An 18,465-nucleotide genomic window follows, 5' to 3' on the forward strand; every position below is an offset into this window, starting at 1 on the left:
GTTAGATGTAAAATGTACTTACGAAAGATAACTGAAAAACTAAATCCAGGACATACACAGTAAAAAAACCACCCACTTGGAATTGATTCTATACCATGCAACAACTTAACGCTAAGCAGGAGACTCCATGATTCCTGAACAAAAGAAGGAAGTGATTTTAGTGGTAATAACAAAGGAATGAACACAGAATACGCTATTGGAATTCGAATTTCAAGTATTTGAATCTATCTGCATGTGCACTTTTTTTTTTTTTTTTTTTTTTTTAACAGGCTTTTTGTAGCATTAGGAAATCATTTGCTTTTTATCAGGTGTTGAGATCTGGTCTACCTCTGTGACTGCAGCTGCTGAAAGGCCTGTAGACCGCCTGTTCCCAAAGACACCACCACCTCAGCTTGAGTGGCCTTCTATGCACCCATCCTCTGCTGAGGCCACCTGAGAGTCACAGGCCCATGGGTCCCGATGTGCTGGGGGCATGCCTGGGGTGTTCCTATGTCTGGCTCTGCACACCATTGAGCCCTATCTCTTCTTGGACCTCACAGCACTGTGCCCTATCTCCAGGACCTCCCCTTCCTCAGCCAGCACTGCTGCACATCAAGCTGCATGGCGGCCTTTCCTTATCTGACGACAGGTACTGTGTCCCATGCCTGCAGAAAGGAGACTCCCCGAGGAAGTGTTGGCTTCAATCCACTAGAGATAAGGAGGGGTTTGAGCTCAGAGTTCTGGCCTTAGCACAGGGGCAGGCCCAGCTTTCCCCCTAAATCCTGCCTGGAATCCCTACCTAAATGCAAAATTTGGGCATGCAATCACAAGAGGAGACTTCAGGGTCTGGAAAGGAGTTTCATGAATAAGAGTACTTCTAGAAGATGGTGAAGTTGGAGGTGTGTTCCTCTCCTCAGTAGTGGCCACCTAATTCATCCTGTTACTGAATGTGCATTGTGCTGGCTGTTCTGCACCCTGCTGTCAGACCCCACTGCAGATCCCTGCAACACCTCTGGTACGTGCAACTTGGGGTCATGAGTTCTGCACCTGGCACCCAACTCGAAAAGGTCACACTTAGGGACCACTGAAAACCTACTGATTTTTATTCTTCTTATTATTTTTCTTTGTGATTAGACTGAAAACACAAGGTTTGTACTTCTGAAACATGTTCATATGGTTTACACATAAGTTAGGAGTAGAGAACAATATATTTGTGCCTTCTTTAATATTTGCCATCCGTTGAACAAAGAAGTGCTGAAACTTTTTTTTTGCTTAATGTTACATTCCTAAGCTCCTCATATTTTGATTATGTTTTTCAAACTGATGTGTCATTTTGTCCAACTTGTGGCAGGCCAAAATGGGGAATCGCCAATGCTGAACCTACAAACCACAGTGGCAGAGCAGAGCTGCTGCCTATTGCCATTAACCCTTGCACAGCCTACACCTCAGGGCCTGCCATTTTTTTCTGCTTTTACCACAGAACTAAATGGGAACTTTCTCAGAGAAGCCAAGGCTTTATGACTTTGTATGCAATGTATGAAAAAATAATATGTTCTTGTAAAGGAGAGAAATATATTTCAGGTCTTCATAAAACCCAAAGATGCTAAAAGGCACACCGCTGAAACAGCTGCAAAGATGTTTTACAATCCTTTGTTTTTCTCTCTGCATAACAACTTGAAAAGGACAGAAAGCTGCAGACGGCATCTCTGAGGACTGCATTGCAGCAGCTACTAAAATTGTTTCCATTCTTGGCACCAACCTCTAAGGGCCAGGAATACAGCTTGATGGTTCAGTGCTTTGGCACTGTGGGTATCTAACATCGCAGCTTCCTAAATTTTATTTGCTGCCTTTCTAAACAGCAGGATACAAACACCATCCCCATGTCTCAGCACTCAGTATCTGCCCCTGAAGAATCAGCCATTGCCCCATCACCCATTCAGCTGTGCCAGTAGAGAAACTGGAATAAAAAGATCTACCTTTCTCTGCCGCACCCTACCCTGCTGTCTCTGAGGTTCCTGCATCCCTGCTCTGTGCCCTAGCACCGAAGACTGAGATGAGGTTGGTCAATATCCAAACCCTAGATCTTTCTTCAAGGGTTTCAGAAGTGAAATGATGACAAGAAAGTGTAGGTGAGGGCTGGAGCAGCAGGCTGATGGGGACACCAGGAAACTCTTGCAGAGTTTAGGTGAAAATGTCACCTCCTCAAATTGCCATTTTTTCCCTTGCTGCCCCAAAGCCCAGTGACTTAGAATTTATATAGAGATATGCATTCTTCTTGACATTGAAATGTGTAGCTTGAAGTATTTTATTTTATTTTTTTCATGGAAAATATTAAAATATTATTAATATCTTGGTAAGTTTTCTGAACATTTAGACAAATATTTAAATATATTCTAGAACCCAGGAAGGTGTATTTGAATCATTCAGTGACTCACAGAAATGGAAGACCTAGAAGTGCTTTATATTATTTCCAGTGGACTATTTTTTCAATACAAAGACTGATGTTCCTTCCCCAGAGATTTTCCTTTGCCTAATCAGTATTGGATGCACAATGACTGGCAGTTCACTTGATAGTAAAGTTCAAGTGTGCTGTAAAATAGTGACTAAAGAGATTCCTTAAAAATAAATTTAATCTGGAGAGGCATTGTGAAATTTAATAGCAAAATGACACTTGCTTACTCTTGGGGCTTATTGGACTTCGGTAAAGTCAAAAGAAAGTCATCCATTGCTATGGAGGCCCTTTAGTCAAGCCCTTTAATATTATAAGCTACCTATAGTCAAGGCAAATCTCAGTACAATAAGTGCTCCTTTCCAGGGTGCTGCTGGTGTGAGTATTACTTATCAGTGTGTTCACCAGGCAAAATTTCTCAATCAGTCCTTTGACAGTGTCTTTTTTTCTCTGTATACCACACAAGAAGGTTTTGCAAGTGCAGTAAATCTGAATCTTTTAGGATCATCAATCTCACGTGATACTGCTTAAAAAAGCTCTAAGGAAGTTTTACTAATGGTCTAGAAACTCTTATGCACACATTTTCCCCAAACAATCAAATTCACCCGTCAACCCGCAAAAGAAACTTTGAGTTGTGCATTGTAAGAAATGAAAGGAAGAGGGATGCGCAAATTACCTAGCCTTATCTGAGTAAGCGTAAATCGTGCTATAATGACTGAAGAGTATGTTCATTTTAATTACTACTGGGTTTATTATGAATAGTTTTTGTGGGAATCCATTTGGAAAATGGACAGAGGAAGGGCTGTTCCAATGTGAATTAACTATCATGCTCCTCACACAGCGGATTTCATGAGAACAGTGTACAGTGAAGAAGAACAATGAAAGTTTGTTTGGATTTGTATGTGTGAGTGTGTGGCTTTTTCCTGTTGCTGTTGATTCATATATATAAATATATTAATTAAAAAAAAGACTGCAGAGAACTGAACAAAGTTTTAAAGCACAGCTGTACCCTACAAAATTACTGTCAAATCAGCATGATAAGGAACTGTGTTTATTGCATCTCAGTGGGTTCTGCGTCCAGTGCTTGCAGTAAGAAGATGACTCTCCCATTTGCTAATGCCCTGGGTCAAATCCAGAAGTCATACTGGGTTTGGCATGGACCTACAGCATAACAAATAAGGACCGTTAAGTTGGCATTTGTGTAAGCATGCAGGTAAGCCAGCGTGGTAACGAGAGCAGAGCTAGCTTTCACTGGTGAGACAGCCTTATACATGGAAGGGCACTTGCAGGAAAATACAGTGATGCTCACTAGCTAGAATAACGCACAACTTAAAGAAAAGACAGCAAAATATCTGTCCCATTGTGTAGAACAAATTATGCAGAAGCGTTTCTGCCTTTGAGAATAAATGGGAATTGATTTAAAGGAACTTTAAATTGCGAGGGGATCTGTGGCTGCTGATTCAGAGAATCCCAGTTTAGTGGCTGTTCTGACAGCAACTCCAAAACAAAGGATATGTAGATGCCCCATCCCTGCAGATATCCAGGGCCAGATTGGATGGGGCCCTGGGCAGCCTGAGCTGTTGGGTGGCAGCCCTGCCCATGGCCTACATGGAGGTTGGGATGATCTTTAAGGTCCCTTCCAACCCAAGAAATTCTGTGATTCTATGATTCTGTAATACTCACTACCATGTTGTTATGGGCATATCTTTCAGCAGTGGGGATTGCACTGACACTCCTAAGAGCAGGAAGGAAATGGAAGCCAGGAATAAAATCATAACAGTGTCTAATGCATCCTGCAGACTTGTCTGAGCGAATGTTTAAAGTAAACACAACTGCTACTATGTGCTACACTTCCAGATCATGCATGAAGGTTATGGGCACCTCCACAGTGATTTCCATTGCAAGTCAGGGTGTTACTGTTCCCTCTTCTAAAGAAGCAAAAATGGACAACTTATAATATGATTAAAAGTCCTTCAGCGGTGATGTGCACAAGGAGCTGAGTGAAGAAATACCACGAGGGCTCATCTGCCCCATGGATTCACAACTGTTCCCAAATTGTAATAAGGTTTTTCCCACATCATCCGATCTCCATCTTTATTTTCAGCTGATTTACAAGTGATCACCTCTCTGCCCCATATTCATGCTCCTGATGTGTAGATGAGCAAGATTATACCAGGACTGCTTGCACTAAGGGAAGATGAACTTGTGCATCCACTATTTGCTTATTCTCATGTGTACTGCATGAGAAACCAAGAGCATTAGAAAGCACATAAAGCACTTGAACAGCACCAAACCTCTCCTATTCCATATAAAGAAAAGCCTACTCCATGAGCCTAATTTAAGTGATAAGTTGTTGTGGAAGCCATCTGAGGTTTATCCTCTGTAAATTAAAATATACATTAAAAAGTTGTTTTTTTTTTTTCCCCTACAAGCTATTACAAAGATCTACAATTTCTAGATTTAACAATCATTGACACAATAGCCAAACCAAATCCTTGTCTTGTATGCTCTGTTTTGAGACACCTCTGTATGTTATTGCTAATAAACAACTGCCAATTGCAATGCAGGTATATCTGCGAAGTGGCTTATGCTGTCTCCCTCTATGCTCCAGTGAGCTCATAACAGATATAGATTGCTCTCAGTTAATATCTTTAGTTGCAAAAAGAGTCACTGCACCACAAATACTGTATTGGCATTAAGGTTGTATGTGTTTTTTTTTCCCTCATAAGACTCTTCTCTCCTTATTCAGTGAAACAACTGGGGCAGATTTCCACAGTGTTTCACAAAAAATCCCATGCAGAGGAATCCTTTACTTCCCAGTTTTCAAGAGTTTTTGGTCTCTGGCCTCCCTGCTGAGGGTACCAGTGGGTGCACTTCCATAGTAAAAAAAGACACACTAATCAGTGTTTGACTCATGGACATGTTCACCCTGGGAAAACATGCCATTTTTTTTTCCCTTCTGCTTCCCATCAATGAAGCTAAAATCCACCTGTAAGCTAAAAGCAAGGAAGAATATAGTTTCTCCACTCTGCAGGCAGGCACCGCACTGAGTGCAGATAGCAGCACTTTTCTTCCCCCTCTCTGATTAATGTTCGCTCGTGGGAGCCTGATTGCTGTATTACAAGTCGCAAATTTGCAAGATTAAAAATGCCTGTTGAATTAATTAGCTGCAAATCAACCCGAGCAAAGCTTGACAAGTTCCAGGTTGTTCCAGTGGTATAAAGAAAGAAGGAATCAATAGCAGCCAGATACAAGACAATGTGCTGGCACACTACATATAGCAGCACTTTCCCTTTCTGCTGATAACATAAGATTTGTCGTTGTCCATACAGCGCTGCCTGAAGACTTAACCCTGTCTGAACTGACATGGCCGTCTCATGGAACACCCCACTTTTCCTTCCCCATCAGTTAGAGCCAAAGCCTGTAGTGCTCACACAGGGACACACCACAACATGGGCTCCCGTGTCCCAAAACAGGGGTGTGGAAGTGACACTGTGAGAGGCTGTGGGCTGCTTTTCAGCTTGTCTGAGCCAGCCACAGTGGTTACTTTTCATCTATCTTATAAAGCAGATCCTGTGGGAAAGTTAGGGCATTTCCCAAAGGCAGAGCTGAATGCTGTATGGGGGCTGAGTCACAGACTCTGTCTTACACCTGAACATCAGCACAGCCAAGGTTTTCATGAAGGCTGTTGAACCGTTCTTGTTTTTAGCAAGCAGTCTGCAGAACTGGGGCTTTACAGCTTTTTAAAGCTTAAGAAGAAGTTTATCATGTAATTGAAAACAAAAGCCTTCAGTTAACCAGCTCATAATCTTTTCCTCAGCTTTATACAGTTTAAAAATAGTTCATATCAAACATTTGCTAGGAAACGATCTGGGATACGCAGATAATAATGCAGAATGCATACTCAGAAAAGCAATAGTAATTCAAATTTCAGAAATAGCTCCAGCATAGTCACGGTACTTTTCAATTGGCAGAGGTAGCTTCCTCTTCACATACACGTGTTAGAAATTTATCATCAGGATATAATACACAAATTATCAAAACCTTATTTTGACAGCATGTATCACACAACTGCACGCATGCTGGCCAACAAACACTCCCTTTGTGTTCTTCAGTCAAATGTCAGGTAAACCAGCTGATGTATTAGAGGTTATTTCCAATATAAGCTACTGACATTAATAACACTGATATTCAGTGAAACAAATATAGCCAGCACTAAATGAGACCAAGGGTGAACTAATCCCTTTGCTGTTTGCCTATATGATTTTTTTTTCCCCCTCAACTAACCATGATTAATGAAATGTAGCATTAAACATTTTTCTTCCACAACTTTTCATTAAGTTACTGACACAATGCATCTCAAAGCTGTCTCCAGTAATGACTGGAATGTGTTTTCCAATAATTTGGTTTTCCTTCTGCAGTTATCACTTGATTACCCTTAATGATGATGACACTCCTGATGCTTTTTCCTTAGTTATAGAATTTAAATGAACGATAAGATTAAATCCTAATAGAATCTCAGGACTAAGTGTATACACAAAGAGTGCACCGTGGGCTCAGAAATCTGTGGGTATGGCTGTGTGGTGCAGCTCTGGTGCACACACACAGTCTGCCTGAGCTCTCACAGCATACCAAGTGGACGTGGCCGGGGTAGCACACTGCACTAACAGACCAGGCTGAAGGCAGTGTGCAAAGATTCAGGCTTGTCACAGTGCTAAGCATGTTCATACAGCTTTTGGTCTGGTTGGTTTTGCATCTGCCCCAGATTTTTCCTGTAGACATTACTCTGTCTGGACACGTGCAATAGCACTGGATATATGTAGCAACCTTTGAGCCCTCCTCACTAAGGGGTTGCAGTGCATCAAAAAGACATCTACACTGCACAGCATAACCTTGAAGTCTTTCACAACGAGTGACAACAGCCTCAAAACAGGAGAGAGTGAGCCTGACCTTCTCCTCAGTAGTGTGCAGCCCTATAGCCTTCCCCTGAGAGGTAGTTGCTAGACATATGGATACTGTTAGCTGAAGAGAGAACTAAGCCTGGCTCTCTCTGTGGTCTCTGCTTGTCAGAAGTCTCCTGCAGGAGAAGAAGTTATGGGTATTTCTGTGCAAAGATCCATCTGACAGCACTCAGAGGTGCTGCCCTTTGGGTAGGACGGGCAGAGGAAATACCAACTTGGGGGACCTTGGCAGGCATAGACAGGAGTCTTGCTGGTATGTGCAATGAAGACTGAGGCACTCCTGACCAAGGCCAGGAACAAAATGTTGGGTGCCTGGACCTTCCACATAAAAATATGCAGGAGCTCCTGGCTTGTGCAGCTTGGAAGATCACAACATTAGCCTGAGGCCCGCAGTGTACCTTGTTGACCCCTCTGTGTACTCTATGTGATTCTCCTCTGGGTGGGCTCTTTGGCACCTGGGGTGAGCAAGGATTGGTGTACCACATCCAGCCCCTGCCCCAGTGGGCTTGTGGCAACCAACTCAGCCTGCATCTTGCCTTGGCAACATGCTACTTCTGCAAGGGCTCTTCTAGTCATTCAACAAGCAGCTTCTCTACAGTTGGGAAATTACTTAGAGGTGAACAGCATGCGGCCTTGCCTATACACGAACTGATTCTACTTGTAGAAAAGCTGCTGGCATGTCTGCGGCTACAGCATACACAGAAGGGAGATCTAGAAGCAACTGCTTCCAAAGATACATGAAATACGGGAGTGCAGTCTACAGATAGAGAAAATGTTTGTATCCATAGCTGTCATATCTATGTTTCTATGAATGTAGCATCTTGTTACATTGAAAAATCCAATCAATCTTTAAGCTTTTTCCAGCTATTCCTGGAAATGAGAGTTTTGAATTGGTTTCAAAGTGTTTTGTTGCTTTTTTTTATAGTGCTTTGCATGTAGAGTTTTAGATTTGATCTTAGTATTAGCTGGCCACTTATCTCACAATTAATTGGAAACATTTATCAATGCATACAGCATCTATAGCTCCACTGTAATCATAGGCAAGCTTCTTTCTTCCATGTCTAACTCATGCAAATTGCTGCCTGAATTTGCTGAACAGGCCTTTTTCCCTGCATCTCACTTATCGGTCCTTTCTGCTCCAGGATTCAGAGGAGGGACGTGGCTTACTAATGAGTATATATGACTCTTTGCATCAGAATTAGATGCAAAGAGCTCAGAACAGAACGTAAGTGCTGGAGCCAAGCTGTGTTTGCGAAAGGCTCCTTTTAGTGAAGGTATTGGTCAGCAGTGGGTTTGTATAGGGATCACTGGAAACAAGTGGGGTTTCAACTTGGTCAAAATGGATATATTAATGAATGTTTTAACTAAGGGAGAAAAAATGATCTGATTCATGCTATGGTAGCACTAGGCGCAGAGTACATGAAATTATTCACTCAAGGGGTTTGTTAAGAAATCCTACCAAACACCTGCAGTGATGCCACTGTGGTAAAGCAAGCTTACAAACAATCCCAATGGACTGCTCACATGCTAAAGGAGCTTTGACAGTGATCCATAAACCAGTAGCACATTTCTCTAACCTGGTGCAAGCAGGGATTTGTGAGGTCATCTCCATCTCTCCTGTAATGAGAGATAATATCAGATGCGAGAAATCCTTTTGGATGCAGATCACTCAGTAATCTGCAGCCAAGTGAAAAGAATGGATAAACGTGTTTCAGAAAATCACTATCGGTGAATTGCAGTAATCTGCCTTTTTTCTTTCTTTCTTTCTTTCTTTCTTTCTTTCTTTCTTTCTTTCTTTCTTTCTTTCTTTCTTTCTTTCTTTCTTTCTTTCTTTAATTCACAGATCTGTAATCATGTTGTACTTTATCTATTTTATCGGAATGAAGAGGAATGGATTCAACGCTGTAATGAAATGACCTAGCTCTAGAAACAGTCAAGGGAGGGCTTCATAGCGTAATGTCCCTGCCATATAAATGGCTGTGTGCCACTGCTCCATTTGGCTTTCTGCTGGGAGCATGGGCTTCATGAGAGCTAGCCTAATTGCTACAATTAGCAAAATTAAATGGCTTATTGTCTATTTAGACAATTCTTCCCACGTTAGGCATTGTTATGCTGCAGAACTAGTAATTACTGTTGAGCTTGTAAATTCGAGGACACGAGTTGCGATTATTTTTACTACGCACCCTGGTATGAACTCAACCTAAAAAAAAAAAGCCTATTTAGCTGGATGCACAAATGTGATTCACTCCACTTCCACCGTGCACAGGAGCAAGAGAGAGGCAGCAGTAGGACCCCGGCACTCAGCCAGGGGTTTTTCCTTGGCATTATGCAGGCAGTGCAGGGGGTGGAGAGTAAACCACAGCATCTCAGCTGCTCTGGGCTGTGGGATGTCATGGGCTGAGCGGAGAAAGAATGGTGGCTTTGGGAGCTGGGTCACTGTCAGAATTAACTGAAACTGAGTACGATGCCATTTTAAAGGCTTTTATGGAATTGGATGTTCAAATAATTTTCATTACTGGACGAAGGGTTATACAGCAGACTAGTTGCGAATACCTGCAGGCCAATCAAAAGTAAAGGAATATGTTGGCTTTTAGGTAGAGGGAGTTCCTTTCCAAAGATAGCACCAGTCATACTTTTAATACTACTCATGAATTGTTCATGGTATGTTGATGAGATTACCATACACCTTTTAAAAAAATGGGTTAATTTGATATTCACCGTGTATTAAAAATTGCAACTCCAAAAATTTTTAGATTTTCTTATTCCTAAAAGTTTACAAAATCAGACAGATAAAGTCTAACATTTCAGTTTGGAAGGAATATTTTCCCTAACTTCAGTGCTACATAAATTAATTAATACAAACTTTGTTAATTTGCCAATGAAGATAGAATTTATACACCGCCAAGCCCAAATAACCCAAGCACAGAAACACTGCTCTAACACAAGAAGCATATTTTAGCTGACACAAAGAGAACTGGAAATGATTTTTACTTAAAAAAAAAGGTATTGCACATTGTTCAAATATTATTATAAGACTATCTTACTGTAGAGTAAATAACACTTCTTTAAAAATAAGACAAAAAGTTTATCTTACATTTTCTTACATTTTTTGAATGAACATGGATATGCATTCTTTTCCTTTAGAGCAGTGATTACTCCTTAAATTGCCTTTTCTGTAGCACACAAATCTACAGCTCTCAAAGTTTTAGGACCAAGATAAGTTACCTTGACATTTGCTGGTAAATTTGTTTGTTTCCTCAGGACAACCTTTACATGACACTTCCTTCTAGCAAAGAGATGTGATCACTTTCTTCCCCAGAACGTAATTATGAATGTTTTTATTTTCCTGTTATTCTGCAATAGAATTTAAAAGACCCGATTTTTTTTTTCTTTTTTTTTTCTTTTTTCCATTATTTTAAAAGCAGAAGATTTTTTTTTACACTTTTCTGGATTTTTTTTAAATTTTTATTTTATTTTTTATTTTTATTTTTTTTTGCTATTGCTGTCTTCATTGAACTTTATTGATAGACCTTAAAACAGTTTGCTTTAAAAAGAATAGTGCATATTGATTTTTTATTGTCCGTAAGGCCATCATGGGATTTAAATGTGGACTATATTTAATTTTGACAAGTTGTATAAAAAGTTATTACAGCTTTTATGGTGACTGTTCGCAGCAAAGCAGACTAATAAAACTGTTCATGTAGTCATCTGAGCATTAAAGTTTCAATAGCTGTCCTGTTCTCACCGCAAGTATCACTGATGTTACAAACATAACAGAGAAGGATTGTGGAGAGCAGATTTTAACTCAGAATAAAATTACTTCCCCTTATTCCTGAAACACCCAGCCTGAATTCAGAAGGCAGTGGAGTATGCATACTGCCTCTGTGTGTACGTAATATCAAGTACGGCACTGTGCACTCAGAACCTGCAATAGTTTACTTGAACTGAATTTACAAGCTCTACTAAAAACATACTAAAAATGATGGGAGGGTAAGGGAATTAACTGGTTGATACTAACAATGAAAAAAATAACATTTCTGCATCCTTTCTTCCAAAACTGGAGGGAAAATCAAACATATTCACTGCTTGCCTTCTTCTGAAACCTTGCAATGCAACCACTGGTCCAGGCCATAACCCTTTGCGTTCTGCACTGTTTCTTCAGCACTGTCAGCCCTGACCGAAGGGTTCACAGCTCCAAGGAAGAGCAATGTGGTATGAGAAGGCCATCAAAAGAGGGCCAGGCCTGCTGATGTTGTCCCTCTCCCCAGGAGAGCCCACGTGGTCCGGGAGCATTGCCCGCTGTGCCCAGCTCACACTAACATTTCTGAGTTACTGACGAAGCACCAAACATACAGAATGGTTTCAGAAAGAAACCCTCACATCTTGGATTACAAAGCTTACACTTGTTTGTAAAGGCAAATTTCCTTTTGACACCAAATGTTGGATTCTGGAGCAAAGGCTCAATTGAATTCATCCAGACAAAGGACTTCATCCCCAGATCCCTTTTAGCAGTTCTTACAGTGGTATATTTTTTGACAAAACATGAAAGATCTTCTCTTTATAGTCACCTATGTCTGCACAGAGGGAAGGGCAATCACTTTCTACAAAGCTTTGGGTTTGGACTATCAAAGAACTTTTTTATTTAAAAACGATTATTGAGGCAGCTGGCCACTGCTTAATTTGAAAACACCTAAGAAACCCTTCAAGCACGGGTGTTTTCTGATCTGTGCAAAATTCCTTCTGGCTTGCAGGTTCCTATACTTCCACAGACAGATATTTTGTTTTGAGGAACTTGCCCCACCAAAGATCAACAGATATTGAACATTTCTCTAATAAAAAAGTCAACATTAAAAATGGCTAATTGAACGCATACAAACAAACAAAGGTGTGTAACCTCTGCCATTTCATAGTACAAATATTATTAACAGGAAAGACTGAAATTTACCCAGCAGCATATACAGCAGTGACTACAATGAATATACCTGACATGAAGATTAAAATACCAATCATCAGGTCTTCTCCATCCTGACAATGCCATTTAAAAAAGTAACTCTTCAGTTCTGCTTCACTCTCCTAGAACGGATGGAAATAGTTTTAGCAAATTGTTTCTTATGGAACTGCTCGGTCTCTTTACAAACCACTTATACTTGAAGCAGGATCCGCAGTTTATGGTGTATTCTAAAAGTACCCATGTAGGCTTTCATATCGCATTACACTGCAAAACAAATCCATAATGTGTGAAAACCAGGTTTGTATCAACCTGCAGAATCTAGATGATAAAATTCATGGACCAATTCTTAAAATCTAAGCTATAAAGAGAATGAAATGTATTAAAAGATTTGAGGTTTATAAAAAGTAACCTTTTTATACCATTTTTTTTTACTTTACAAAAATATTGAAATAATTCATGAGTTTTTCACTCTGCACCAGCTTTAAAAAAAATACTATCAAATTTTGACTTGCACCTTTAATGCATCTGAAAGCACCATCAGGGGATACTTTTAACATAAAGTAGGATACTGTTGACTAGATTTAGGGAGGTATTTCAAACCCAAAAGCTTGTAGCAAAATCACTCTGTATTACAGTGTAATTTTTAGATATATCTGGAACAAGTTCTGAACAGGCAGAAGAGGGTCTTCCACACAGCTGGGTTATATCACACTTCACTGAATATACTTACTAAGAGGTGACTGAAAGCCTTTAAAAGACATCATTTTCACCATGGGTGGGAAAAATCAGAGCTGTCTCGACACGTTGAGAACTGGATTGGTCTTTCCTGCTTCTTGGTCTCCTAGGGTTCATGCCACTCGTGATCTGTCCCTCGGGCAACGTCAATCTTGCAGTTACACAATGTTTGGCACTAGAAGGGTATGGCATGTCATAGTCTCTTGTCACCCCTGCATACATTCACACACTGAATCATGCATTCCCAGTTCTGAAACAGAGAGAAGTTTCAGCGCGTTCATCTCCATGTAGTTCCTTCTGAAATATCTCAATGGGGTCCTCCAAAAAACTTTAGAATATGAAAACTATACTTCCCTGTTCTTTTACATACATATATATATTTTTTTTTGCAAATTGAACACTGAATCATGATTATCATTTAATTTACATCACTACGTGCTGGAGCTCCTTATTTCTCCTGAAAACCAGAAGTGAGCTGCATAGGATTTCTGTTGAAAGCAACATAAAGGACTTAAATTGCAATTAAAAAGACTGAAATTCCACAGGAAACAAACAGTTCTGGTGGTGTCAATGTTTGTGAGCTATGTAATCAGAGTTGTTTTCTGTTTATAACCTTGCTAACATGATGATGTATCTTTTTAATTAAGAACTATTTTGCAAATCTAGTCTAACCTGAATGATCTATTTATGGGATGTTGAAGACTACTATGCTCCTATTTTCCCCCAGATACCAGTTTTAATAATGGCAATGTTGTGTGCTACAGTTTCGATATTTTTTAGAGGATTTTTCTTTGCTTGTTTTCACCATTGATTATGCAAATATCAGTCATTCATTTCTAAAATAAAATGTACTACTGGCTAAAGTTGAAAGCTCTGGTCAGAAACCCCCTGTTGGTTTGCTTGTGAGTACCGCTCAGTCCGAGTTTCATAGCAGCAAGGAGTCATGGGTGAGTTTTCCCAGTAACTGATCAGTATGTGTGGGATGGTTGTGGGTTTTTTGTTTATTTTTTGAGGCTTTCAGGTGATGTTGTTGTACTAGTGTCCTGCAGATGGACTGCACACAGTGGATCAAATGATAATCATGATGGTAGCCAGACTAAGAACACTACAGCTTGCTGCTCTAATGATAGTACACAGTTTAGTTATTCCTACAGCTCTCCCATCAATCCTTAACTTGGACTGTAATGCCAGAGCTTATCCAAGCTGCATTTTTGCTTTGTTTATAATGTGGTTTCATATTCCAAGCGCTCCTGGATGAGGGCATCATCTTTATACTGTAGCCGTGGAGGAGCAGGGGAACATTCAAATGCTAGGATTGCCTTCCTCAGGCTCCTGTCCAACACGTGTCTCTCCCAGGCTGGGTACCTGTTCCTGAACAGATCGATTTTAATGACCGACTCCTCAATCCGGGGAGGTCGGGATGATGGTGTGGATGGAGCAGTGGGCCTCACCTGGAACACAGGCACACACCCGTCCCGCTCTGCGAATTTTTGATCCCGTTCACTCGTCACACTCCGGTTGTTGGAGATGGACCGAAGAGTGTTCGTTGCCACTTCTGTGGGTAGGGTAAAGGCAGCTGCAGGGTCCTCACAAGCACAGCTTGGTGACTGCCCAAACCTTGGTCCATTGGGATGAAAGAAGGCATAGTACATCAGCATAAAAACAATGCCTGTTAAAAAGCTGCTGAACACCACGCACAGTGCTGGTATGGCAAATGCATCGGAGATTGGTGGGGCTTTGTAGAGATACCAGAGAGCACTCAAGGCGGTGTTTTCCAAAAGGATCACAAAATAGTAAATGAAAAGCCTACAGCGTGTCCTTCCTTCCTTGACATTGAACCAGCTGAAGATATAGATTATTCCAACAACCATGTCAAAAACTATCTCCTCCCATTTGGTGATGCAAAACTCTGTCTCGCAGTGGACAATCCAGAAGGTCATGATGCACCAGTGGAGCACAATGAAGATCCCAAAGTACAGTTGGAAAACCGAGGCAAAGAGAGCAAAAGTAATGACCCTTGCTGCAATAGTGAAGAAATGCCAGCAAAACTGGATTATAACAGCCATATAACTGATGGGCTTCTTGTCATCACGGGAGTCACGGAGGGCCTTCTGGTATGAAGCCAGAGCCCAAGCAAGGGATACGAGAGATGCTGCAGCAGTAAGACCTAGGAGAAAACAGGAGATGCAGTTAGGGCATAATTGGGATATCAGTGCTTCGTTGAAACTGGTGAGATCCTTGCTGCTTTAAATGCACTCCACCGTTTGGATAGTAAAATCTCTTTCTTCACCTTTATCTTAGGCAGTAACGAGAAACAGACTCTTCTATAGAAGAGATTTTGCAGCCATTACTAGCACATTGAATGTTAGATACACATGAACAAGAGTGGCTAATAAACTATGCTCTGAGGAACTTTCACGTTTGAAGCCAATTCAGTCATTCACAGCTTAAAGGAATTCAGGAATAGGTGTCTCTGCCATCTGTGTGATTTAACAGGATCTACTCTGGTTATTGTATTAAAGAATATAATTTTTCTGATTTTGATAAGTCGTTAAAGAAGTTCAATATAAAGCAAGCAAGCCTCTCTAACTAATTACTAATCACTTTCAAATTACATTCTCACATGCAGTTTACTAAATCCTTAAAAATGTGAGAATATATCCTCATTTTTGAATGAAACTAAACTCCTGTCATATCAAATTATAACTGACTTACTCTTGCTGGGGGAAAAAAAAGGGCACCCATTTTGATAATCCCACCACATTGTAACAGAATGTTAACGGGTAGAAAATATCAAAACTTCATTTTGTTGCAATTAGAGGTTTAATTTCAGAAATGCTGGAATTTTCTATGGAATTAAAATTCTGAGTATAGATATAGTTAACAGACAGTTATGAATGAATTTTTGTGGAGCCTTATACATACCGCATACAACACAGAAAGCCCTACGTGATAGCATTTCTGAAGTACATATCAAGTATTTTTCATTAAAAAGTACAATACAAAATCTTTTCTCATTAGATTATTTTTGTGAAAATAATTCTCATTCACTCAAACCTTTCAACACTTATTTTGAGTGGGTATCATTTATTTCATCTGAAGTGAATTTGACTGCTCCTGGAAAGAAAAACTTAAAGAAGTTGCTTTGCAGTTGAATCACATTTTTAAACTCATCTGTTACTTCCATTCACTATCAGACAGATACCTTACATTCCCATTTAAGCGGTGATATATTTTAAAATAGCTATTTGAATATTTTAACAGTTACAGAGCATTCTGTTAGAAATAAATTATGATTTTTCTCCACTAGATGATTAATTTTTATTTACTTATGACTCTTATCAAGCTGCTTTGGATGGAAATGGGAATTCAACTGAAAGGCAGAAACCCTGCTTTTGCACTGTATTTATTATTCAAATACAATTTCTATGAATATGCTGCGTGCACAGGAAAAATCTATCAAACGTTTTATACTTAAAACTGATCAACTGAGCAAATTTTACATGCAGGTAATGAACGGAGTCATACAGCACAGGAAGATAACAGCATTTCAACTTATCCAATATCTAAGCAATTGCTTAACTTCGAGTAAGTTACTGAAGAAAATGAAGCTGAAAGGAAGAAAACATATTATTTGTCTGCTGTTAAAAGCTGTTTAATCCTTTCAACAGACTTCAGATCTGGATGCATCAACAGTAGTTTCCTTCCCTTTACAACAGCTTTCTTTAGCACCAAACCGTCAATAATAAATTACTTAAATTCTGAGCATATTTTTTTCAACACACAGTGGTAAATTTAAGCCAAAGCACACCTCACCATTTCTTTTTAGAGAAAAAAGAAAAAAGTTTATGTTAAAACAGAAAAGTGTAGGTTATGGAAATAATATCTCATTCTACTTAAGCAATCCTCCTGGCTTAACACACTAAGATTTTACGCTTAAGTAGTATGCAAGGCTTTGTAGCTTTCAGAAAGGATTGTTTTTGCCAATGTTTCTCCTACATCATTGGCAAGGAACAAATTATGTTGTTAGCTCGGATGAACCCATGAATTTAAAGAAGATAAAATAAACAATAAGCAGAAATATGGAACAGACTTAGGATTCCGGGGAACAATTTTGAATAAAACATCATCATTCTTCTCCCTGCTTAGATGCCTGGGTGCCAGAACACTAACATTACTTCTTCATGCTGCGAATAAATGATCAGACAGTAAGACAGGAAGGAGACATGGTATAAATTGGTATTTTCATTTTTGACATGCATATTTGCTCTTCACGCTGGGCTGCCTTTCAGTGACCATAATCTCTGGAGATGACACTTAACAGCTCAAAATGTAGTTTCTCGTATTCCTGTAGGAATGTTTTAACTGTTTCTGAAAAAAAAACATCACTCATTTCCCTTATGAAATAAAAAAAAAAAGGGGGGGGGGGGGGAGGGGGGAGGGGGGAGGGAAAGTAGAAAATAGGAACAAAGGATAAGAGAATCTTTCAATACAAATGAGCCAGTCTCAGCAAGTGCTCAAAAACAGCATTACCAACACGGGGAAGAATAACACGAGAGAAAAACCCATATATTTCCATTGCAAATCTAACTTTAATGACCTCACCCACTCCCCCAGCGGTTTGCGGAGATATCATCAGATTTGCATTAGGAGGTGTAAAATCATTCATTAATGTGCACGGAATGTTCCAGATAAAATTCATAGGAATTTCCAGTGTTCTAATGCTAATTAATTCATAGTCATTTTCTTTGACAGAAAGAAGCAAGCACAATCACAAGGTAAGTCAGTTATTTAAATAGTCATTAATAGAGAAACATTCTTATGCTTTTACAGAACAAAATCAGGAACGATGGGTTACAGGAAGGAAAAAGGCATCAAGGGAATGCATGGAAAGGAAGAACTACCTGTTAAGGCATTGTGTCTCTAATCTTGTGCTACTGGCAACAGCATTAGGGATACAGACTTCAGATAAGGCTAAATGCTTCATGGACACCATCCATTTTTCTTTATTGGTGAACAATTACTAAAAATAATGTAAAAGTGATAATAAATAGCAGTTTGCTACTAACTAAATGCTACAGTATAGATAAATCACCAGGAATAGTTATCAATGAAGTGAATTATTACCTAACTGAATGATTAATTGATTAATTAGAACATATGAATGCATTTCTGAGCACGTGGTCATAGAAAACTCTTTATCCATATTTCAAAAGAGAATTAAAATATATTTCTATTACTATAAAATAAAAACTTTAAATAGCACCAGTATGTCCTATAGCTCTAAGGGAAGTAAAAAAAAAAATGCAGCCAAAGAGCTAGTTAAAGTTTAGAGTCATTTCTGTAGATATGAGAAGCTTTCTTCATATGAGAATGTGGCATATATGTAC

The 18,465-nt window shown here is 39.6% G+C and overlaps 1 protein-coding gene across 2 annotated transcripts in view; it reads right to left on the reverse strand.

Annotated features, from left to right (window-relative positions):
• Window positions 1–11,999: 11,999 nt before the first annotated feature.
• Window positions 12,000–18,465, reverse strand: part of XKR4 (XK related 4) — a 204,338-nt gene continuing 197,872 nt past the window's right edge. The window contains exons 3-4 of one of the 2 annotated variants that reach the window (XR_014943383.1): window positions 13,071–15,242; window positions 12,000–12,462 (exon numbers count right to left, since the gene is read on the reverse strand). Coding sequence is in view for 1 of the 2 variants with exons in the window: in XM_015855609.3 (XP_015711095.1) it covers window positions 14,296–15,242 (947 nt within the window). In the remaining variant the exon portion in view is untranslated. Of the gene's footprint in view, window positions 15,243–18,465 lie in introns of both variants that reach the window. The other variant, XM_015855609.3, reaches the window with a different exon arrangement.

Source organism: Coturnix japonica, chromosome 2, assembly GCF_054131305.1.
Source record: "Coturnix japonica strain WE chromosome 2, WE-NBRP24, whole genome shotgun sequence".
Lineage (NCBI taxonomy): Eukaryota > Metazoa > Chordata > Aves > Galliformes > Phasianidae > Coturnix > Coturnix japonica.